A 21,989-nucleotide genomic window follows, 5' to 3' on the forward strand; every position below is an offset into this window, starting at 1 on the left:
CACCGAGTGTTATCAGTCCCAGAAGCAGACACTGACTCAGAACCTTGCTGTTAATTTCAGCAAGTGCAGCTCCTTACAAGAGACTCAGATGAAAGCAAAAGTACAAGACAGAAAATCACCTTTATCCTGGCCCAAACCAGGACACTGGTTGAACAGCTGGAGTTCCTGAAGCTCTGCTTAGGGATGGCTGATGAGCCAACTGAGAGCTTATGGATAAGCACTAAAGAGCAGAACAATGTGGGTAACATGGTAGTGGATTTCCACTACAGGACCATCTGTACAGGATGTCCTCCACTACAGACCAGAGAGGACAAACAGATGAGAACCTTGCAAAGAGCTAGAAGTAGCCTCACATTCACAGGCCATGGTACTCAGGAGGACTTCATCTACATTCATATCTACTGGAGGGACAACACAACAGAGCATGAACAATCCAGGAGGTTCCTGGAGAGCACTGATGACAATTTGCTGACCTAAGTGATAAGAGGAGCCCATGAGGAGAAGTGTGGTGTGTTCTACAACAAGGAAGGGCTCTTTGGGCGTGTGAATGTCAAAAGCAGCCTTGGATGCCATGACCATTGGTGGAGTTCAGGATCCTGGAAAGAGAAAGTAGGACAGAAAGCAGGACCACATCACTGGGCTTCAAGAGAACAGATTGGCCTCTTCAATGATCATCTTGTTAGTCTCATGGGGTAAGGTCTTGGAGGGAAGAGGGACCCAAGAAAGCTGATTAATATTAATGAGTTGTCTCCTCCAACTTCAAGAGCTGTAGATCACAATGAGCAGGAAGTCAGGCAAAACTGGCAGGAGGAATGCATGGGCGAGCAAGGAGCTTCTGGCAAAAATGCACACACAAAAAGTAGGCATACAAAAGGTGGAAGCAGGGACAAGTAGCCTGGTAGGAATACTGAGACACTGCCCAGGCATGCAGAGATAAAGTCAGGAAAGCAGTCAGGAATTAAATCTGGAGAGGAATGTCAAAGATGCCAAGATATGCTTCATTAAGTATGCAAGTGGCAAAAGGAAGATTATGGAAAACGTTCCCATCCTGCTTAACAGGGCAGGAGCCTTTGTGGCAAAGGACATGGAAGAGGCTGAGGTACTGAATGCCTTTTTTGCCTCAGTCTTTACTAGCATCACTGGCTTTCAGGAATCCCAGACCCTAGATACAAGAGCAAAAGTCTGAAACAAGGAATATGTACCTTTGGTGGAAGAACAACAGGTCAGGAAATAACCGAAGCAAACTGGACATCCATAAATCCATGGATTCTGATGGGGTTCACCCACAAGTGCTGAGGGAGCTGGCAGATCTAGTGGGGCCACTCTTGATAGTCTTTGATCAGGGTGACTAAGAGATGTATCTGAGGACTGTAGGAGAGCAAGTGTCTCTCCTGTCATCAAAAAGGAGGACCCAGGGAACTACAGGCTGGTCAGCCTGGGTTAGGGAAGGTTATGGGAGCCATTTCCAGGGTTATGAAGGACAAAATGGTCATCAGGAGTAGTCAGCATGGATTCACCAGGGGGAGTCACACTTGACTAACTTGATAAGCTTTTTGTGATAAACGGGCTGACTTGGTATACGAGTGGAGAGTAGTGGATATTGTCTACAAAACGTCTTCAATAAGATTTTCTTTCAGTTTTCTCTGGTAAGAGCCTCATAGAGAAGCTAATGAAGTGTGAGCTGGGTATGAGATACTCAGATGCAGCTTGGACTTGGTCCTGGGAAGCTGGCTCTAGGTGGCCCTGCTTGAGCAGCAGGGTTGGACAAGATGAGTTTCAGACATCCCTTTCAACCTCAACCATTCTGTAAAAGAGTTAAGCAGTGGTCAGTTGAGGTTCTTGTGCACCTTATGTTGCCTTGCTTGTGTGGCTGCTGTCCTACAGATCTGACTGCAATCAGTGCTGTGGTGAGGTTTACCCTTCCAGAGCAGCTACATGTCCAGAAATCCAGAATGAAACTTACCTGTCCCTTTGTTTCCAAAGCTCCTCATGCTACTGTTGTGGTTCTGAGCCTGGCGTTCTTTGATTTTTACTCTCATTGGATCAGTCTTAATACTATTTTGTACTGTAAAAGGCTAGCAACATTTGTTTAAAAAGCAATAAAAGTGTACTTTCTCTGCACCTGTCTTTCAAAATAATGGTGAAAGAGAACAGTGAAATATTTGCAAAAGTTTTATTGATAGTGAGTGCTTGATTAAAAAAACACCACAACCCTCATGCAGTCTGTAAATGAAGATTGACTTACATGTGTTGCAACAAAAAAATGCTATGGAGCAGTGAAAGGAGGTAAAGAAATATGCTTCTTCACTGGGGTGTGACAGCAGAATCTTTACCTTGTAGGTAAAGCTAATAAGTGTCTTCTGACCACTATTTTGTCTGTATTTTAAAAATACATTTTTGCAAATAAACATGTGCTGCTCATCTTGGAGGAAAAAAAAATATCTGCAGTTCAATTAAATTACTTGCTTTTCCCTTTTGAAAGATAACAGTTTGTCTTATTCACTAGAAAGATAGGTTCATTTATACCTGCTTGAAATAGCTAGTTCTTTTAAAAGCTTATTTCTGAAATAATACAAAGCCTACAAGTCATAGAAAGGCAACAGGTACCTGGGCAAAACTAAACATGTGAGAGTAGTATGTATGCTGCATGAAAAGTATAAAAACTCTTTGCAAGAGTATTTTTTGGAAGATTGGTCTATGGTTCTCAGTATGTACCCTCTCATTAGTTTCAAGAATAAAGGAATTCAGCTTTGAAAACTTTCATCCAAAGAAGAACACAGAGGAAAAAGTACTTGCACTTTGTTAAAAATTAAATACTTAAAACTACAGATACTTCCGAAGTTTAAGTGACCAAAAAGTAAAAAGTCTGTTCCATCAATTCCTGGGTGGTGAAGTGAACTTTGTTGTAAAAATTTCTCAAACAGAAGTTTCAGGTAATGATTCATGTGTGCTGTGTATGAACCAAGGCTTAATGCAGGTTTAAACAGCTTTGTGCTCTGACTCTTCCAATGATACAAACTTTTTTTCTCTTTGAAGGTCAGTCCTATGAAATACGGATGTTAGATAATCGGAAAGCTGGAGATATACCAGAGATCAATGGAAAACTGGTGAAGGTGAGCTTAACACCTAACTAGACAGTGTCACTAGCAAACCTCTGCTACTTGCACATGAAAGAGTAGTTTTACCCTTTTATTCTACTGTGATTCGTGGAGGTAGGTGGCCCAGCTGATCTGACCAGTAAAGAAGATAGGCACAGTGTAACCTAATGCCTGGGTTTATTGTTTTAGGTCAGGTTTACTACAAATTTAAATAATATATATGTGTGTATTTCCCAATTCATGAATGGGTTGATTTCATGGAATTTTTGATAATCAGAAATGAGCTAATTGCTTTATATACCTTTTATGGGGTCTGCAGTCTGAACTGTTTGAAGATATGCAAATGTCTTTCTGCTGAGATAAAAGGAGGCTATGGTAACAAATTTAGATCTCTGAATTTGATATCTAGCTGAATAAATTTGGTATCTAGCTGAATAAAGTTAGGAGACAGAAATTTAATCCAGAGGCTGTACCTTTTATAGATTTATTTTTTGTTTAGTGTCAACAGATACATGTTCAGAATGACTGTTGGCTGGTAATATTAAAAGATGAGCCCTAAAATGATATGAGAAAGTGAATGTGAAGACTATGAATGCCCCAATGCATTGAGTCATCCTGTATAATGAACACTCAATTATTTTATGCAGAAGATTCCTGGTTGTCTATAGATGAGTATCTGATGTCTTCTGAGTAATTTTGTTTTCCATTTCAAGTAATTAGGAGATGTGGAAGGAGGGTAGAGGGTAATTTTGAAAGAACTGGAGGCATTATGAGCGTGTTTCTTAATAGGCCTTAGAAGATGCAGTGAGCCAAGCTGTGTTTTTTGCAACAGTGCAATATTGACACATAAGAGATAGATTGATAGAAAACAGATCTCTCATTCTACTGCTTCTTGAGCAGTTTGTTCCATAGCTGAGCTCCTGTTCCTAATTCCCTATTGGTCTCCTTATACTTTAATGTTAGCAGAAGGTATTGTGGATCTGGGGTAATGCATGAAGTAAAAGAAGGAGGTAGACTGAAGAACGTCCAATTAATCCTACACAGTATTAAAATAGCTGCTGAACTGTGTGGAGGTGAACTTTTCTTAGAAGCATCTGACAGTTTTACTAAATTAAAAAAACAAAATTACTCATGTTTTGGGGAAGAAGGAAAAATCATTAAATCCATTTTGACAGTGGTGTTGATAAGTACACTGGAACAGTGTCTGTGGGAAGCTGAGTCAACTTGGGGCTATATAATTTGTGCACTTTGGCTGCTTTCATAGTCCTGTGCCTTGGTCTTATTTGTTTGAGGGATGGTTGTTCAGGGATGATTTCAGGAAGTGTTAAGCACAACTGTAAAACTGGGATTTACGAGTTCTGTAAGTAAACCTTTTACAACCTGGCATTTTGACTTGCTGTAATAATCATGTTGACAATTTTGCCCTCTTCAGAGCTGTTGCCTATTCAGTGCTATTTCCAGTGCTGTAACACTGGGAAATTTCTGCTGTGTATTGGCAGTGAGCCATTTGGTAGGTACATAAGACAAAGCAGTCTGAAAGCTTGAAAAAGTAAATTTTATCATAGCAAGGCATTGTAATGCTGCATCAATGGATTTTTTTCATTTTGGACACCTAGTAGTGGAATATCAGTACTTCACCAGCATGAAATGCCTACTTTGTTGAAGGCAGCTGCAGGTATTTCCAAGTTCCAAACTTGCCAGTTTGCAGCGAAAAAGGAGCAGTATGTTTGTGTGTGTGCATTCACATGTGCTGTTATCTTTGAAATAAAACCAAGGAAATGCAGTGTATCTGGAGGAGGCACTTAGTTTATAAGTTCTTGAGTTTTGGTTTGTTTTTTGGTTTTGTCTTTGTTTTTTAAATAAATTTTTGCCACTGTAAATACAAGTGAGACTGTAGACTAATAGGAAAAGAGACTTTAAAAAGTTTGTCTACAATTTGTTCAGTAGCAATCAATGTACAGAATTTTTTCCTTTCTGTATAACAAGTTGCTTTGTTGGTGCATTTATGCAGCAGAACAGAAACCTTTCTTTAATAGGACTGAGAGTAGAGTCATAGCAGAACTGGTCTCATAAATAGGGATTGTTGGCTAAGTGCTTCTAGTTGAATAAATTTAATCATATTGTAGTATTTTTAGGTTAACATTTCAGCTAGAATATCTGGATTAGTTTGGAAGTTCTTTATTACTTCTTACTATTAATTGAAACCATAAGACTTGTTGTAAATATCTTTAAATACCAGGAATGGGTTTTTCTATTACTTTTATTTTCTTAAAATTGTCAAAAAAAATTAAAAAATTACAAATTTATGAAAATGGTTAAAGTATATCCATTGCTTTTCAGAAGAAAGGAAGTCTTTTTTGTTTGTTTCCTAAAATAAGTTTGTTGCCTCTGCAATATTGATATTGTGCTGCCAGTGTTGCCAGTTCACTGTGTGTAATTCACAGTGACCTTTAGAATATGCAGTTAGGTGTAATTCTCTCTTGCATTTTTACCACGTTTTTACTACGTTTTCAAATATTTCTCACTGCTCAGTTCTTTTCCTGTGTTCTGGAATATTTTGGGGTACTGATGGCTGCCATATTACTTGCTCTAAATAAGTGTTTATTAGCACTGTGGTTATTTTGGAATGTTTGCAGTGCTTGATCTTCAGGCGCTTTCTGAACATGGAGTAACTTTGTGGCTCATCAGATGCTTGTTTTCTTCTTTATTAGAGTATTATAAGAGTTGTGTTCCATGACAGAAGGTTGCAGTATACAGAACACCAGCAGCTAGAAGGCTGGAAGTGGAACCGCCCTGGGGACAGACTTCTTGACCTAGGTATAATTGTTTCTATCTATTGCCACTGTATGAAATTCAGTTTCCAAATTCAAATTAATCATTGTCACATTTATGCTAGGGCTGGTGAAAAAACTCAGAGCAGTTTTCTGTGTGCTGCTTTGTCATAGTGTGTATTTTGAATATAAATGTTACTTTCAGTTTCTTTTAAAACTGAGTGCTACAACTCTGTAACCTTAGCATTTTGTTAGTAAATGTTGCAATAATTAGGTGAACACAGACAAAAGTAACTTTCTTCAGGAGACTGTGCAGATGACACCAGCATTTTTTTTTAGTTTGGCTTGACTTTATATTTGTTTCATAAGCTGGAGGCATCGGGGAGGTGGGATCAAATAACAACCCCAGCCCCTGAGCACTTCTTATGTTGAGTCTGCTAAATTGCTTTAGATTATTCCTGAGAAACTGTTTATGGTTAAGCCATCAAAGCCCACCTTCTTTTATCCTACCGGTGTTTGCTGATGGTAATCTTATATTAAAATCTGTTTCTAGTGTTTTCTGGGAATATGATTAATTTAAAATATATACTGCTTATTTTAATGTAGATATTCCAATGTCTGTTGGAGTCATTGATATCAAGACAAATCCAAGCCAGCTCAATGCAGTTGAATTTTTGTGGGATCCAACAAAATGTACATCTGCTTTTATTCAGGTTTGAAACTTTACTTGACTGGATGTTTGTGTTTGGTGCCTTTCAGGTCACAAACAGCTGTATACTTGCACTGTGAAGCTACTTGTTTTATTATCTGGGGGAAAGACATTAGATGCCAGATTTGTGAAAAACACAGGTTCATAGCAAATGTTACTTCTAGAAAGTTTCCTACTTAGGTTTTTCAACTTGAATTGAGTTTTTAAAAACAATTTTTAAGCACAACTTTAATAAAAGCCTTTCAGAAAGCTCGTTGCAGAAAGCTAAAAATTAATAAATAAATCTATATCCCTCTAAATTGTTGTGACTACTGTTTTTTTAGTTGAGAGGTCCACTCTTTAATTGGTGAGCTTTTGCAGACACTTGGCTTGAGGACAGAAAATGAGAATGAGTGTGAATCAAAGAATTAAATCACATGTTCAGATATGTTTCTTATGTCAGTAGGCTTCCTTGTAGTAGAATTTTAATTATTTATATATTTGATAATCGGGGCAATTAAATATGCTTTCTCTGCAAACTATTTAGATGGAATTTTGCACTTATTTTGCACTGGAATTTTTACCTTACTTTTGTCTGTTGATGGCCATAGAAAATACAAAGTTAGTGTTGGAGTCATTGAGAGTGCAGGGTCCATGTTACCTGGCCTGCTTAGAATTCCATAAGGAAGTGAAAAATTGGAGCACTGTCCAGTGAGATTTATTATAACTCTGTTACACTGATTTTCTCCTTTGATATCTTTTAGGTGTATTTCTAGCTTTTAAGCCCAGTCTTCAGGGAGATGTAGCACTAGAAGCTACTACATCCTGCTTGTAGAAGTCAGCAGACTATTTTTAACAAGTTGGGCATATCTGAAGATAAGCTACTTTCACATGAGATTACAAAGCTACTTTCACATGAGATTACAAACTCTTTCAGTCAGTGACCTTGTATAGCTATGGTAATACTTCATAAAAGTAGCTCTGAAGTTTATTCTAAAGGGTTTTTACTGTATTAATGATAGAGCTAGTTGTCATCCATGTCCATTTTTCTTAAGATCTGGGAAGTTCTCATTTAATAAGAGCTGAGAATGACTTAAGCTTTTTGGAGGGATTTTAGTGACACATTCGTTTCTTTACCCTCTCCCCTGTCAGCTCCAGTGTAATGTTTTTGGCTTCAATTACTTGAGGGTATGACACAGAGTGAAAGGTTAGTTAGCAGCTTGGTCTTCAGATAGAAGGGGTAATTTGCTACTTGCCCTTTGAAAATGTGCATGATGTGGGTAACATGTTAACATCTAAAATACTTCTGAAGGTCCTTTGTGTTTGGTGTTTTTTTCTTTTCAGGTACATTGTATCAGCACTGAATTTACCCCTCGTAAACATGGAGGAGAGAAAGGAGTTCCTTTTAGGATTCAGGTTGACACTTTTAAACAGACTGAAAATGGAGAATATACAGATCATCTGCATTCAGCCAGCTGTCAAATCAAAGTTTTTAAGGTAATGGCAGAAAACAGATTCTTAATAAGTCTCTCAGAAGCTCTCGTAAAGATGGGAGACATCTTTATATTACTGCTTGACTTCTGAGATCAGATTTCAACTATAAAACCCATTTTCCTCTTGCTTTCTCGCTCATATAACTTTCCTTTTTAGCCAAAAGGAGCAGACAGGAAACAGAAAACAGACAGAGAAAAGATGGAAAAGAGAACTGCACATGAAAAAGAAAAGTATCAGCCTTCATATGACACCACAGTTCTTACAGAGGTAACAAAATAGAATTGCAACTGCTTACTGAGGAGAAAATATATAGATACATCATGTAACATGGCTACAGTCTTGGAAGGGTTGGGGAGAAATTAATTCTACACAAAAATAAGGTTTTTATGTGACAAACTTGTCCAGTGAACAGCAACATCACATTTTAAGATTTTGTGTAGTAAACTTTCATTTTGATTCTTAGACTAAAACACACTAAGACTGACCACTATTTGCCTGACTGTACTGAACCTTAGCGCCAAGTCTTGGTACAGATCTAAAACCCTCGCTGCCAAAAACCCCAAAAAACCCCAAACCAAAGCCAAATAAAGGGGGGGAATCTGGAATTTAATTATCTGCCAAATTTGGGCTTCAAAAGAGTATGATTTGGAGAATCATTGGAGAAACATTTGGAGAATCATCACAGAATTTTAGGCCAGAGCCTCAGTAGGTTTTTGCATTTTCTTTTTATTTGAACATCAGTGAGTTCTATGCATTTTTATAAAGATTTCAGAACTTTTTAAAAGGCTTTTAGATCTTTCCTCACTGTATAATGAAAAGAAATTGATCCAAATCTTTGGTGTTTGTCCAGATGAGGCTTGAGCCTATAATTGAAGATGCAGTTGAACATGAGCAGAAAAAGTCCAGCAAGCGGACTTTGCCAGCAGACTACGGTGATTCTCTGGCAAAGCGAGGCAGTGTAAGGGACTTCTGCTTACCTTTTCATTGTGCAAGATACCTTGTGCAGTGTTAGATATAGGAGAAACTTCCATGATATAAAGTATAAAAATATTTTGATGCCTCTGTCTTAATTTTATTCACGTTTTACGTATACCAATTGCTCCATGTTTGCTTTCAGCAAAGGAATCCTTCCTAAATCTAACACTTAAACTGTTGCAGGGGGACTGTGTAACTTTGAAAAGTCAAGACCTTTCCATTTATGTGACTTGAAATGAAACAGCTTTTTGCTTTCCTGTATGTGTGCAAGTAGTGGAAGAAAGAACAGCAAAATGTAGTGTTCTGCCCCATATCTGTCCTGACATTCAATACAAGTTTCCACGTCCGTCGGTATTTTTAAACTGGTGTGTAGTGGTGGAGGGTCAATTGGTAGCTACTGATTTTTCCTTTACACACTGTGCTCCAAGCAGGTTTAGTGCAGTTCAGAAGAGTTAGCACATCTTCCCTGGCACGTGTGACACGTGTACACTAACCCCGTGTTTGCCTCCTGGAATGAACTTCACATACGTGCTGTGCACTCTTCCTGTCAAGGGTTTCCACTGTAGATTCCTTAAATACATTTCTCAGATGAGAAACAACCCTCCAGTTGGCAAGTTTCAATGTCAGTTCATGATGTGGCTGTGGAAGACAGTTATTTGACTGTCCTTTAAACAGGTGTCTTGTGCTGGCAGCTCTTTCCCAGCAGTGCTTGCACAGTCACTGTCTGTCTTTGGTCCCTCAGACCTTATATAGTTTGTATTTAAGATATTTGAAAGTGGTGTGTAAGGTTTAGGTTATAAAATACTTCAGTGCCTTGGTCTTGTTGTTTGCAAACTGTGTGACTGAGAGAGAGTGAACAAGCAATATTAAATGAGATGGATTCTTCAGAGGATTTTTTTTACCCAAAACTATTGTAGGTACTACTGTAAGCACTGTAAATTTACCTTCTTGGCTGTTAGTTTTTTTGTGGTTTTTTTTCTTTTAAGATGCACCTTTAGCATTACTTAGCAATGCAGATGTTATTTTTTTGTTCCTTACTGGGCTGTGAAGTCAGAAGGTGTAGACAAGAGAAAACAGGATTTTATCACTTTTACTTACAAAGCATCTCTGAAGAATATTTTGAATCTGGTCCTTGGAGGGATTTTTTATTTTTTAATTTTCTTTTTCTTTTATAAGTACTTCATAGAATGATTATTACTTGTAGGAAGAATAATAGATAAAGGCATTTTTAAAATAAATGGCAAATCTCTTGTCCAGACTAGGACACAGTGTAGCCAAATGATACCTGAAAGTTATCCAATCTGTTTTTAACTTAACAACCTCTTGGAATGCATAAATATTCTCTGTAAGTGACTTAAATTTAATTTAACATAAGACCCTGTAGAGTCTGTGAGCCATAAAGTGGAGCTGGAGCAAAAATAACATTTACTAATGTAAGCATACAGTATGTGCTCAATTAGTTTCACCTTACACCTATCTGTACTTCATTGTAGCAGAATCAGTAGCATACAGGATATGTAATGTGGGTATCCTCACATTTTGGGAGCAACTTCTTCATTCAGAATAATCAACCCTATGTGAGCAGAATGCTTTTGCTTTTGTCAACAACAACTGTAGTTATTTAGAGTAAGAACCCTGTATTTTATAGGTTCTTTGAAAAAGCTCTCTTCCATGTATAGTACAATTCTTGTCCTGTTCTCTAAAGATGATGTTGTGTGCCCAAGTATAACAAGCCTAATTTGGAGAACAGATGTTCTGTTCTTATGTTAATTTGGTATTTTAATATCTCGTGGAGTTTTTTGCCAAAATTCAGTTTCACTGTCTTGTAAAGCATGCATATGGGCAGATGCAGGTAGGCTGGAAGTAGGACGGTAAATGACTTTAAGCAGTGGCTTAGAATAGCTTGAGTTTTTGTAATTTTCCAGACATTCAGAACATTCTGAGTTTAAATGCTACGAATCCTGTACCTGAAAAAGCATACTTCAGTAAAACCATTGGTTAGTGCTTTATAACTTCATTCATATCATACATAGAAGAATGTTAAAGGTTTGAAACCAACATCATTTTCTCCTATTCAAGAATTAATCAGTGTCCAGAAATAAAGGCATAGTTTCTCAAGTATGGTTCCATCACTAGTATTCTATCGGTGTACTAGAAACAGAGGCCAGTTAGTCTTGAGACCTTAAAAACAACTTCTTTGGAAATTTATCAGCATATAAGTCTGTTGTTTGAATATACAATGCCTTTTTTTTTTTTTAATTTTCTGTTCTGTGATAGCTTTTTACAGAGCTGGATGCTTCCTTGTGACAGAGTGACATTTTCTTTTTAAATTTGTGTCCCATGACCAGGGTCTTCTGTTTATCTTTAGCTTGCTGAATGTCCTTTGTTTAACTCACTTTTGGTCTTAAGAATACAGGAAATAACCTGATTCATCAGACTAGGAGTCTGTAGAGTCTGTCACTGGCAAGTGCAGATGCTGTGCCTCAAACAAGGCAGCAGCCTTGCCACTGCCTGTGATCCATTCCCCTTGTACACCCACCAGTATCCAGAATCAACATGCAGGACAGCAGAAAAGCACATCCCTGCTTTGTTCTTGTACTGTGATGGATTTGATGCCCAGGGATTTTTCTAATTCTGTTTCTGAACATAATGGGTTAGTGAAGGGTGGGACAGTTGGGCATGTGAGTGATACTGAAGGCATAAAGATTGGGTTAATTGTGAGGAGATACTTAGAGAACATATGCAGTTGCCTTTTTTTTTTTTTTCTTTTTTTTAAGGCTAAATGTCTTTGTTTCTTGAACCTTTCAGAATTAAGTATCTCAGTACTCAGATACTCATTTTTCCCTCCACAATATGTAAGGTAGGTGAAAGGAGAGATGAACCAGCAGGCATGTCACATTAAAATTACTACTGCTACTACTGCTAGGATTTATTTATTTATTTTACCTGACTGATACTGTCTCAGTGGTTCGTTATTGGTGACATTTTTGCTGGAGGAGGAGATGAGGTAGGAAAGTCTGTTTGTAGAAAAGAAAGGCTGCTTGCTTTGGGCTGGGATTTTCTTTGACTAAATATTACAAATGTGCGTCTTCCAGCATTGAAACTCGGAGTTTTGTTGTGAACAACTTCATCTGGATTTGAAGGATGGGAACACTAACTGCAATATATACCTTGGGAATGGCTCAAAAACTGTTCTCAGACACCAGTGTGTTATTCTCTGCCCCTGAATTCAAATATATGTTGTACAAAAGCTTTTAATAGGGGCTGAGCTTGCATCTGTGTGTCCAGGTAACCTGGAGTAAAATTTAGGGAGAAAATGCTGGAAAATTAAAGAAAATTTATTATGCTTTCAAAATATTTCAGAACAAGGTTAATTTTGTTAAGTTTTTATTTTAAAATTTTGGCTTTGGACCACATAATTAGGGAATGAAGGCCTATTTTAACTACCTGTTCTAGTACAACATTGATGTCAGTAACATCAAAATGAGCTTGAGGAGAGAAACAACAGATGGGAATATATAGACTATAGAAGGAAGAGTGGGTAACACCAGAGCACATCACAGTTGTGTGGAGGGCACTGTTTGAAGTCTAAAGGATGGCTTTGACTATGGTAATTAAAGGCAGTGTGTACACTGTAACAAAATACTGATTTAATCTGATCTTGAATGAAGAATTTTCTGATTTTTAAGCTACTGTCACGCAAGATTTATTTATTTTTTAAAACTGTTTGTGCCATGCTGGGAGAACTTGCAATCTTGCTTTGATGAGTGAAGACTGGAGCCCAGCACAGAAGTGTTGTTAAATCTTTTACAGAAGATTACAGTTGGTATTGTGCTCATTTGCTGTTTCCCCCAGAGAGTGAAATGGTCTTGCAACACAAAATTGTTGAAACGTGTTTCCATTAATAGTAGGTTGTACTTATTCCCCTTCCTTCCCCCTCTTCCCTCATCCCCTGCCTTCTCCCAAGGCTATGCTGGAACTCTGGAAATTTCCTTACAGGGTATTTAAGGTGGTGCATAGGTATATGAGAAAGCTTTGTTGTTTTAACAGGCGTGGTCTTAGCTTTCTTTATCTTGGGCAACTTGCTTGTTTTAATCCTGTCAGTTTGTCTTTGAACATACCAAAATCTGTTTGGGTATTCTTTTAATTTTTTTTTCTTTAAATACTGGATCTGCAATGGCATTTAAAACGCTATAAGCTAGTCTCATTTTGAAGGGCTTTTATCATAGTGATTTGAAAAATACCCCCAAAAATATATCACTATACCAGTCTGTCCAGAAGTCAGCTGACTCAGAATATACTTTTTGATGACTTAAATTTGTGTATCAGAAGTCCAGTTTACCAAGCAGTTTAGAGAAAGCAGTACATACATTTTAGTCCTGCAGTAAAGGAATCAAAATTTTCAATTCACAGAATTCCTACTGAAAATTCCATTTGTATTTAATTGCTGTCAGTGCAGATACATCAGACTTATCTACAAGGTGAAATCAAGCTTCATAGTTTTACTTGTTAGGGAATACCTATTGTCAAGTCTTGCATACTGCATCTTAAACAGGTACCCTTTTATCCTAAAGGAGTTTTTGCAGCAGATGACTTGGGTTGATTGGTTGGTTTATTTTAAACTGAGTAATCTGTGCAGGTCTTCTGTCAGATCCACCACTGATACCTTCACTTTATTAACAGAAGACAGTATAAATAAGGAAATAAGGGGAGGAAATAAGATAAAAGGGATTTTCATCTGGAGTTTCTGCATGTAATGCGTGGGATGGAGGGACCTTTTGTTTTGAATTACAAATCAGAATTCTCTGTGGGAGGAAAAATCCCTTGGCTTTAAACGAAAGAACTGTGCATCAAAGTAAAAAAATTATTCTAAAGAGAAACTTAAGTTTTAATTTTTTGTCTTCAGTGTTCACCATGGCCTGATACTCCTACAACATTTGTGAACAACAGTCCTACTCCTGCACCGACATTTACCTCTGCTCAACATAATTCCTACAATGTCCCAGACAGGTAGGTTTCTTTCCTCTATCATAACTAAAGGTAATATTGTAAAATCAAGCCTAATAAAAAGTGTTTTCTCAATAATTCTAGGAGCTTTCAACTTTTCTGGTCCTCCTGATGAATGAGAGTTTATTGTGACCTATGCATTTATTTTACAGTTTGAGACTTGGATTGTGTGATTCATTTGTAACATAATTACCTCTGCTTCAATAGTTTTCTTCCTCACTGTATGTTGTTGGAAGCTGTTTCTTCTTGTTCTTTGCCACCCAGCAAATACTTTACTTTTTGACTATTCTAATTTAGTTTCTGCCTTTGGAAATTAGGTTTTTTTCAGTAAGAAGAGTCTTAGTTCCCCTCATGCACAGCTGATAAAATTTGCAAGAAGAAAACCCAGCAAAAATCTTTACAAGCTTTTCAACAGAAATTAGTAAAAGCATTTTGTATTTAGGCAATAATTAAACTACTGTAATTAAACTTTGGGTGATCAAGAAATGATTTACAGTGGGATAGCCTGGTCTATACACTTTTGTCTGCCTTGTATTTTGCTAACCTCCCATGAGTACTGGTAAAACTGCTTCTCCAGTTGGTGAAGGATAAAGAGAACAGGAACCAGCTGACTTGCATATAGAACTGTGATGATCATTCTCTTGAATTTAAACTGTTTCAAATGTCACATTTCAATGCCACATTTAAATTGTCTTTCAACAGAGACATGTATTGTTTTGACATTTTCAGGTTATTTTTCATGCAATGTTGTGAATATTTTGCTTAATGAAATTCTAATAATCCTTTGTTTTTTTTCCTTTTTAATCTGTAGCAATTCTTCCTCCCCAAATCATCAAGGAGATGGAACTTCTCAAGGCTCTGGAGATGTGAGTGTTTGCTTTCTGTTACTGATCATGTCTATATTTATGTCAGAGTATTTCATATTTTATTAGTATTATTATTATACATACCTTGATATTATTAGGTTCTGAGAGAGTGTCTAACTAGGGGAGATTTTTTTAATAGGTATGTTGTTATATTTTTTTAATATCAAGATTTTCCTATCTTCTTTTTACAGCAGCTTCATCCTTCAGCCACAATCCAGGAAACTCAGCAATGGTTGCTCAAGCATAGGTTCTCTACCTATACAAGGCTTTTTTCGAATTTCTCAGGTATCTGCATTTTACTTTTTTGCTCAGAGTCTTTCTTTGAGTTGGTGAGCAAGTTTTGTGGGGGGAAAATAATTCTCTAAAAGCAACAGGGCATTTATATTTATCATAATTCACTGATTTGCTTATTAAATGTTCAGTTTGCATTGGAAAGCTTTGTTTTGTAGTTGCATTTTGCATAAATTCACCCTAACCCCCCAAAGTGAATCTAGGTTCTTTTTTTCCAAAAAGAACACTTTTAACCTTGATTATAGTCCATCAAGAAAAATTAATCAATTGGGTGAGGCAGACCAGCGGGCCGGGCCATCTCTTTTGCTCTGCTGTTTCCTAATGGCAACCAAAATGTAGTAATCTCAAATGAAATCCAAGAAATTGCCAACATCTGCCCCACGTTAGATCTTTTCTTAGGAGTTAGTTTTAATTGTAGTGTATGAAGTTTTTATCCTTCCTAACTCTGGGAGTCATAGAAACGGCAAATTCTTTTTTTGTAGTGAACTCTTTTTTCAATGCCGTGCAACTGGAGAATACTTTTACCTATGTGTGTTTGCCTGGGTTTTGTTGTTTTTTTTTTTATTTTCCATAGAATTAGTGAAATCCTGTTGGTTGCAAACAGACCTTTTTAATATCATCAGGTCCAACCATTAACCTAACACTGCCAACTCCACCACTAAACCACGTCCCTAAGCACCGGATATTTCTTTATATTTTAATTTTGGCAAAATGTCTGGTTGATCTTCCTTAAATGTGTGCCAGTGTAGTGTCCACTTTATATATGGAAGCAAGAAATGGCAATAGATGCACCATCTGGGGCTGCATTTTGCTGTTTGCTTTTTTAATCCTCCATGTAATTATGCAAAGAGTGGGATGACACAGTGCACACTGCACATAAAATTGCAGCTGAGTTTTCTCTGGTGACACATGGTGGGGAGAATCTGATGGATAACTTCTGCTGTCTGCCTCTGCCCCCTTTGTACCAGGCATCTCTCTTGGTCAAGACTAAAAGTACAGATTCTCTAATGTGGTATTACTTAAAGCTGTAAGAGTTGGAAGTTTTGTTTTTTCTGTAAATTTTACTTCATGCTGCCTGATGTTTTCTACCTAAAATTTGTACTGTTTTCTGCCACTGTATCCAAGCTTTGAGAAATAAGCTCACAATTAGTTTTTCTGAACAAGCTCTAAAGGTGTCATCCCACCCTCAGAAAGGAAGTTCTGCAATCTCATTAATGAATGAGTCAGTATTTTGCAGTACATTTATCAGCAAACCATACGGAAACTTGACAAGTTCTGGCTCAGCAATAAGTAAAACTGTGTAAGCTGCTGCTAATAGTAAAATAGTTAAAATAACTAGAATTAAGACTCCAGGTGTCCACGATATTTTGCCATGCATAGGCAGTATGATTTCCCTAAATAAAAATTGACCAGACCTTGAGATGTTGGTGAAGTCACTGGAAAAAAACTGCATCTTTTGGCACATAGCAACGTGATTTCATTGAGGCAGCCCCCCCACAGATTAACATACACAATGTGTAAGAACCACATGGCACTGGTAGCTATCTCAGCAATAAATAGGTGCTGTCATGGGTTTCCCTCCTCAGTGTGGCTATAGCATCACAGAATCATAGAATGGTTTGGGTTGGAAGGGACTTAAAGCTCATCCAGTTCCAACCCCCCTGCCATAGGCAGGAGCACTTCCCACTAGATCAGGTTGCTCAAAACCCCATCCAGCCTGGCCTTGAACACTTCCATGGAGGGGGGGCATCCACAGCTTCCCTGTCTTACCACCCATGTGCTTTCTAGCAAAGCAACCTGGTTGTGTAGGTGAGTGGGCAGTACTGCTGCAAGCTTCAGAGAACCAACAGCATCTACCAGCTCATCAGGACTGACACCCTGAGGCTCCTTAGTTAAATCAGTGATGATTTTATTTGAAATATCATGGACCTAATGGAAAAGCACAATATTTTACCATCAACCCTTGCAGTGCTAGAAATTGACTGTTTAAGCTGCTGCTGCTGTTGGATAATTTTTGACCTTTGCTGCTTGCGTTGTGGTTGCTGAGCTCTCTTGGCAAGCTTTAGGTCTGACAGTGACCCTTGGGAAAACTTTGAGAGTGATTCTTCATTTCATTATTACCTTTATATGTTTATAGAAGTCAAATACTAGCTGGCTGCTGAATTTTCTTTGAAGCAAGAAGTGCAGTGTAGCTTTTAATTGTACTTCTGCAGGTGTGGTGGGTTTTTTTATTATAGCACTTAGAAGGTGTGATGACAAATTATTTTTGCTGGCTTTTACCAGAGTATCTGAATGAAGATCTTTTTTCCTTCCTGTCCTCCCACGTATCTATTAAGGGGACTGATTTTTCACACTGTTTTGTTTTTTATGTTGACACCCATGCTACTTCAAAGAAGTAATCTTTCTTTAGATCTGCTTAGTGTGTTTTATTGAATCTTCTTTTTTTAAAGTAAATGTTCTGGGAAGCAGGTTGGGTTTTTTCACAGATCATTTATTCCCAGGATCACTTCAAAAAACAAAACAAAACAACTACTTTTGGATGGAAGTATCCCACAGCCTGGATTCAGCCCAGAGGCTGATGATTTGACCACACTGATGGAGTTACACCAGCCTTAAGCAGCATCTCAATGAATGAATGCATTATAATACATGATAGAGGATACGATGCATTAGTTAAATGCTTGGGATGATTCATTGAGCTGAGAAACCATCAAATCCCTTTGCTTTGTATTTGGCATGTGTTTAAAATATACAAACCTGGGAGGTAAAACTTTTGAGGTATTTAAGCCCTTGACTGGCCATAGAGCAGTCTTCTGGCTCTACAGAAACTGCAAGCCTTGCAGCCTTGATGCCTTTTCATAGATGTGAATATCACCAAGTAAAACTAAACCACCTCTGGAAAATCAGTTGTGTTTTCCTAATGCTAGCTAATGCCTGTTCTAAATTTTACTTGCTTGTGTTTGCAGGATTCCACTTTTATAATGGTGGATGTTTTTGTATTCCTGGGTAAATGAATGTACAAAGAAATAATCTTTGTAAAAAATCCTCCTGGTTTTTTCCAGGTGCTGATTTATTAAAGCTGACAAGAGAAGATCTGGTACAAATCTGTGGTCCAGCTGATGGAATTCGGCTATATAATGCACTGAAATCCAGGTAATATGTTCAACATGAGGCTGAGTGGGTTTTCTTCTGTCATTTGCTAGAGTCCCCGGTCCTTAGAACTTGGAGATCTGGGAAATTAGTGTCAGGACTCAATGCCTGTGAGAACTGTCTTGGGAACTGGCAGCACTGTTCTTAAAAAGAGCTTCCTGGGTTCACCTTCAGGACAGACTCCAGATGAGATCACAGAATCACAGAACGTTTGGGGTTGGAAGGGACCTCGAGAGGTCATCGAGTCCAAACTCCCTGCCAGGGGGGATCACTTAAGGTGTAGGTCACACAGAGAAGGAGACTTTACAACCTCACTGGGGAGCCTGTTCCAGTGTTCTGTCACAGTGAAAAAGCTTTTTCTAATGTTTACATGGAACCTCCTATGTTCCGACTTGCACCCATTACCCCTAGTCCATCACTGGACCCTGACACCTGCCCTTTACATATTTATGCACATTATTGAGGTCACCCATCAGTCTCCTCCAAGCCCAAGAGACCCTCAGCCTTTCCTCACAAGGGAGATGTTCCACTCCCTTAATCATCTTTGTGGCTCTGCTCTCCACCCTTCAAGCAGTTCCCTGTCCTTGAACTGACGGTCCCAGAACTGGACACAGTATTCCAGATGTGGCCTCACCAGAGCAGAGTAGAGAGGGAGGAGAACCTCTCTCTACCTACCAGCCATCTCCCTTTTCATGCACCCCAGGATGCCAGTGGCCTTCTTGGCTACCAGGACACATTGCTGGCTCATGTATGCTAGGACTTCCAGGTCCCTTTCCTCTACACTGCTAAGAGGTCACTTCCCAACCTGTACTCATACTTGGAGTAAATGGTGTTGTTCTCTCCCAGATGCAAGACTCTCCACTTGCCCTTGCTGTATTTCGTTACATTTCTCCCCACCCAACCCTCCAGCCTCTCTAGGTTTCACTGAATGGCAGCACAGCTTTCTGGTGTGTCAGCCACTCCTCCCAGTTCTGTGTCATCAGCAGGCACTGAGGAGTGCAAAGCGAGGCTGTAAGGCTGGGACCAATGCAGCTGAGCACTGCTCATGTTTTGGAAACAGATGGATTTGTTGCCAAGACACAAAACTTCTTATTTAGGGACTCCAAGAACAACCCGAGGCCTTTTGAGGTTACACATGCTGTGTGCTAGGACGGACAGCATCCCAACTGATGGATCTGGTGGGGACTGAAATGGGACTTTGGTACCACTGACCTTTTTAACAACTGGAGTTGTTAACTCAGTAGCTGCATTCAGGATTCCAACAAGCAGTGTGGTGGTGAACTTAAATCGACCGAAATTTTGTCAAAATGCAGCAGAATCTGAGAGGCCACTTACCAGCATATTAATTTTGGTTGTTGTTGTTTTTAGTCAGTGAAGGAAAACCTTTCAAGCATGCCATTAGGCACGACAAATCCAGGTGGGTGGTGTCACAATTCCTGTGTTTCCAGGGCCCAGTAACCCCTTTCTCTGTAACTGTGCTTGGCCTGCAGGTCTGTCAGGCCCCGGTTAACAATCTATGTCTGCCAGGAGCCACTGCAGAGCATACAACTGGAACGACCAGAGGCAGGGAATGGTGACAGCAGCAACGGTGCAATATACGGTACGGTGCACGGGGGGCCTCTGGGCAGATGAATTCTGTGTCTTCAGAAGACTAAAACAATATAGATGGGAAAGGAAAAATAGGGAAGAGGCTGGATTTATGCTTGTGGTGTAAAAGAGAAACCATAGGAAGTGGTACTCAGAATGACATTGATGTGGGACAAGCAAAACCTTAAAACCTCTCAACATTAAACCATGGACTTATTTTATTTTCAGTCCATTGATAAAACTGTAGTTACATGGCAGTTAAATAAGGAGCTCTCAAATGAGCTGTGCTGTGTTGTTGCAGCCAAGGGATTAACCAGGTGAATGCAGCTACGTGAAAATAAAACACGTAATTCTTTTTATGGTTTGCTGTCACTTTCTGTGCAACTGAACTAAAGCTGGCAATGTTAGGGCAAGGAAAAACAGCCAGGCTATATCTGGGCATATAATTTTAGTAATCATAGAATCATAATCATAGAATTGACTGGGTTGGAAGGGAGCTCAGAGATCATCAAGTCCAACCCTTGATCCACTACCGCTGCAGTTACCAGCCCATGGCACTGAGTGCCACATCCAGGCTCTTTTGAAATATCTCCAGGGATCCACTCCTTCCCTGGGCAGCCCATTCCAATGCCTGATCATCCTCTCCGTAAAGAAATTCTTTCTAATATCCAACCTAAACTTCCCCTGGCACAACTTAAGACCGTGCCCTCTTGTCTTGGTGAGAGTTGCCTGGCAAAAGAGACCAACCCCCCCTGGCTACACCCTCCTTTCAGGGAGTTGTAGAGAGTGATGAGGTCTCCTCTGAGCCTCCTCTTCTCCAGGCTGAACAGCCCCAGCTCCCTCAGCCTCTCCTCATAGAATCTGTGCTTAAGTCCCTTCAACAGCTTAGTTGCCCAGTAGTACTTTTCTGTGAGATAGCTGCTGTTTCAACAGGGAAACTTAATATTTAATTGTAAATTCATGATAATATTACAATTAAGAGAATGGAGCTATTTGAAATTACTCTTTTCTTCTTTTTGGCTTTGACTGAAGAGACCTCCCTCCTCAACCACCTGAAATCTGGATAGGCTGCTGCTGTAATAGTAGCTGTGTATTTTCCATGCAAGAAACAGGTGGAGGAAGGATCTGTGAACAGGACACTGTTTCTGTCAAATGTGTATTTTTGCTTTGGTATTTTCAGTCTTTTGTTTGAGACAGAAAAATGTGCAAATTGTGGAGCTTGTAAGGGCTTCTACCACTATTGAATAAAGCTATAGAGCGGTAAATTCAGCATCAAATGCAACTGCTTATTGTTCTGTTTGTTTGTGGTGTTGTATTTCCCCTCCCCAACACCCTGCAGCTTGAGTCGATCTGTAGGAAATTTAATCGAGCAGTGGAACGTGGCTTTCTGGAAAAAAAAAATAAAATCTACATCCCTATTTAAAGGAACAGTGTAGTAGGATGAGTCAGGCTATTACCTCCTTCTTTTGAGATGGTCCAGAAGTACTTCCAAGGTCACCCTTAGGTGTCTCTAAAGATCAGTTTAAGTCTGTTTGACATGACTCTTGCCTTTTTTGTGCAGTATACAAGAAAAAATGTGGAAGTTGCTTTCAGTATCAGAGGCACCAGAAGCCTCCTCCTGGTCAGAGAGGTGTGCGTGGGACTTCACCTTGAAAGACAAATCATGGCAGTTCATGCTGCTTAGTGAGGACAGGGAGAGAGTTTAAAGCTGGTGTATAAACAGCTGGTGTACTCTAGGTGGCCCTGCTCTGGCAGGGGGGGTTGGACTAGATGATCTTTCGAGGTCCCATCCAACCCCTAGGATTCTATGATTCTATGATTCTATGAAATTCAGATTTTTTCCTTACAGTTGCTTGTTGTAAGTTAGTACTGTGCTTATTTAAATGTTTTGTTGTGGTTTTTTTACTTCTAGTTTATCATGCAATCTACTTAGAAGAAATGGTAGCCTCCGAAGTCACCCGCAAGCTTGCTTTGGCATTTAATATTCCTTTGCATCAGATCAACCAGGTTTACAGACAGGGTCCCACAGGTATCCACATTCTTGTTAGTGATCAGGTAATGG

The 21,989-nt window shown here is 38.9% G+C and overlaps 1 protein-coding gene across 3 annotated transcripts in view; it reads left to right on the plus strand.

Moving 5' to 3' along the window:
- UBP1 (upstream binding protein 1) overlaps nt 1–21,989 on the plus strand; it is a 36,171-nt gene that overhangs the window by 11,023 nt on the left and 3,159 nt on the right. Inside the window, exons 3-14 of one of the 3 annotated variants that reach the window (XM_030444477.1) lie at nt 3,037–3,113; nt 5,810–5,915; nt 6,476–6,582; nt 7,902–8,054; nt 8,208–8,318; nt 8,902–9,009; nt 13,933–14,036; nt 14,845–14,899; nt 15,091–15,184; nt 18,253–18,343; nt 19,831–19,940; nt 21,840–21,982. In XM_030444477.1, the coding sequence (XP_030300337.1) occupies nt 3,037–3,113; nt 5,810–5,915; nt 6,476–6,582; nt 7,902–8,054; nt 8,208–8,318; nt 8,902–9,009; nt 13,933–14,036; nt 14,845–14,899; nt 15,091–15,184; nt 18,253–18,343; nt 19,831–19,940; nt 21,840–21,982 (1,259 nt within the window). The remainder of the gene's footprint in view (nt 1–3,036; nt 3,114–5,809; nt 5,916–6,475; nt 6,583–7,901; nt 8,055–8,207; nt 8,319–8,901; nt 9,010–13,932; nt 14,037–14,844; nt 14,900–15,090; nt 15,185–18,252; nt 18,344–19,830; nt 19,941–21,839; nt 21,983–21,989) is intronic. The other 2 variants (XM_030444478.1, XM_030444479.1) reach the window with 2 other exon arrangements.

The sequence above is a fragment of the Calypte anna genome, chromosome 2 (assembly GCF_003957555.1).
Source record: "Calypte anna isolate BGI_N300 chromosome 2, bCalAnn1_v1.p, whole genome shotgun sequence".
Lineage (NCBI taxonomy): Eukaryota > Metazoa > Chordata > Aves > Apodiformes > Trochilidae > Calypte > Calypte anna.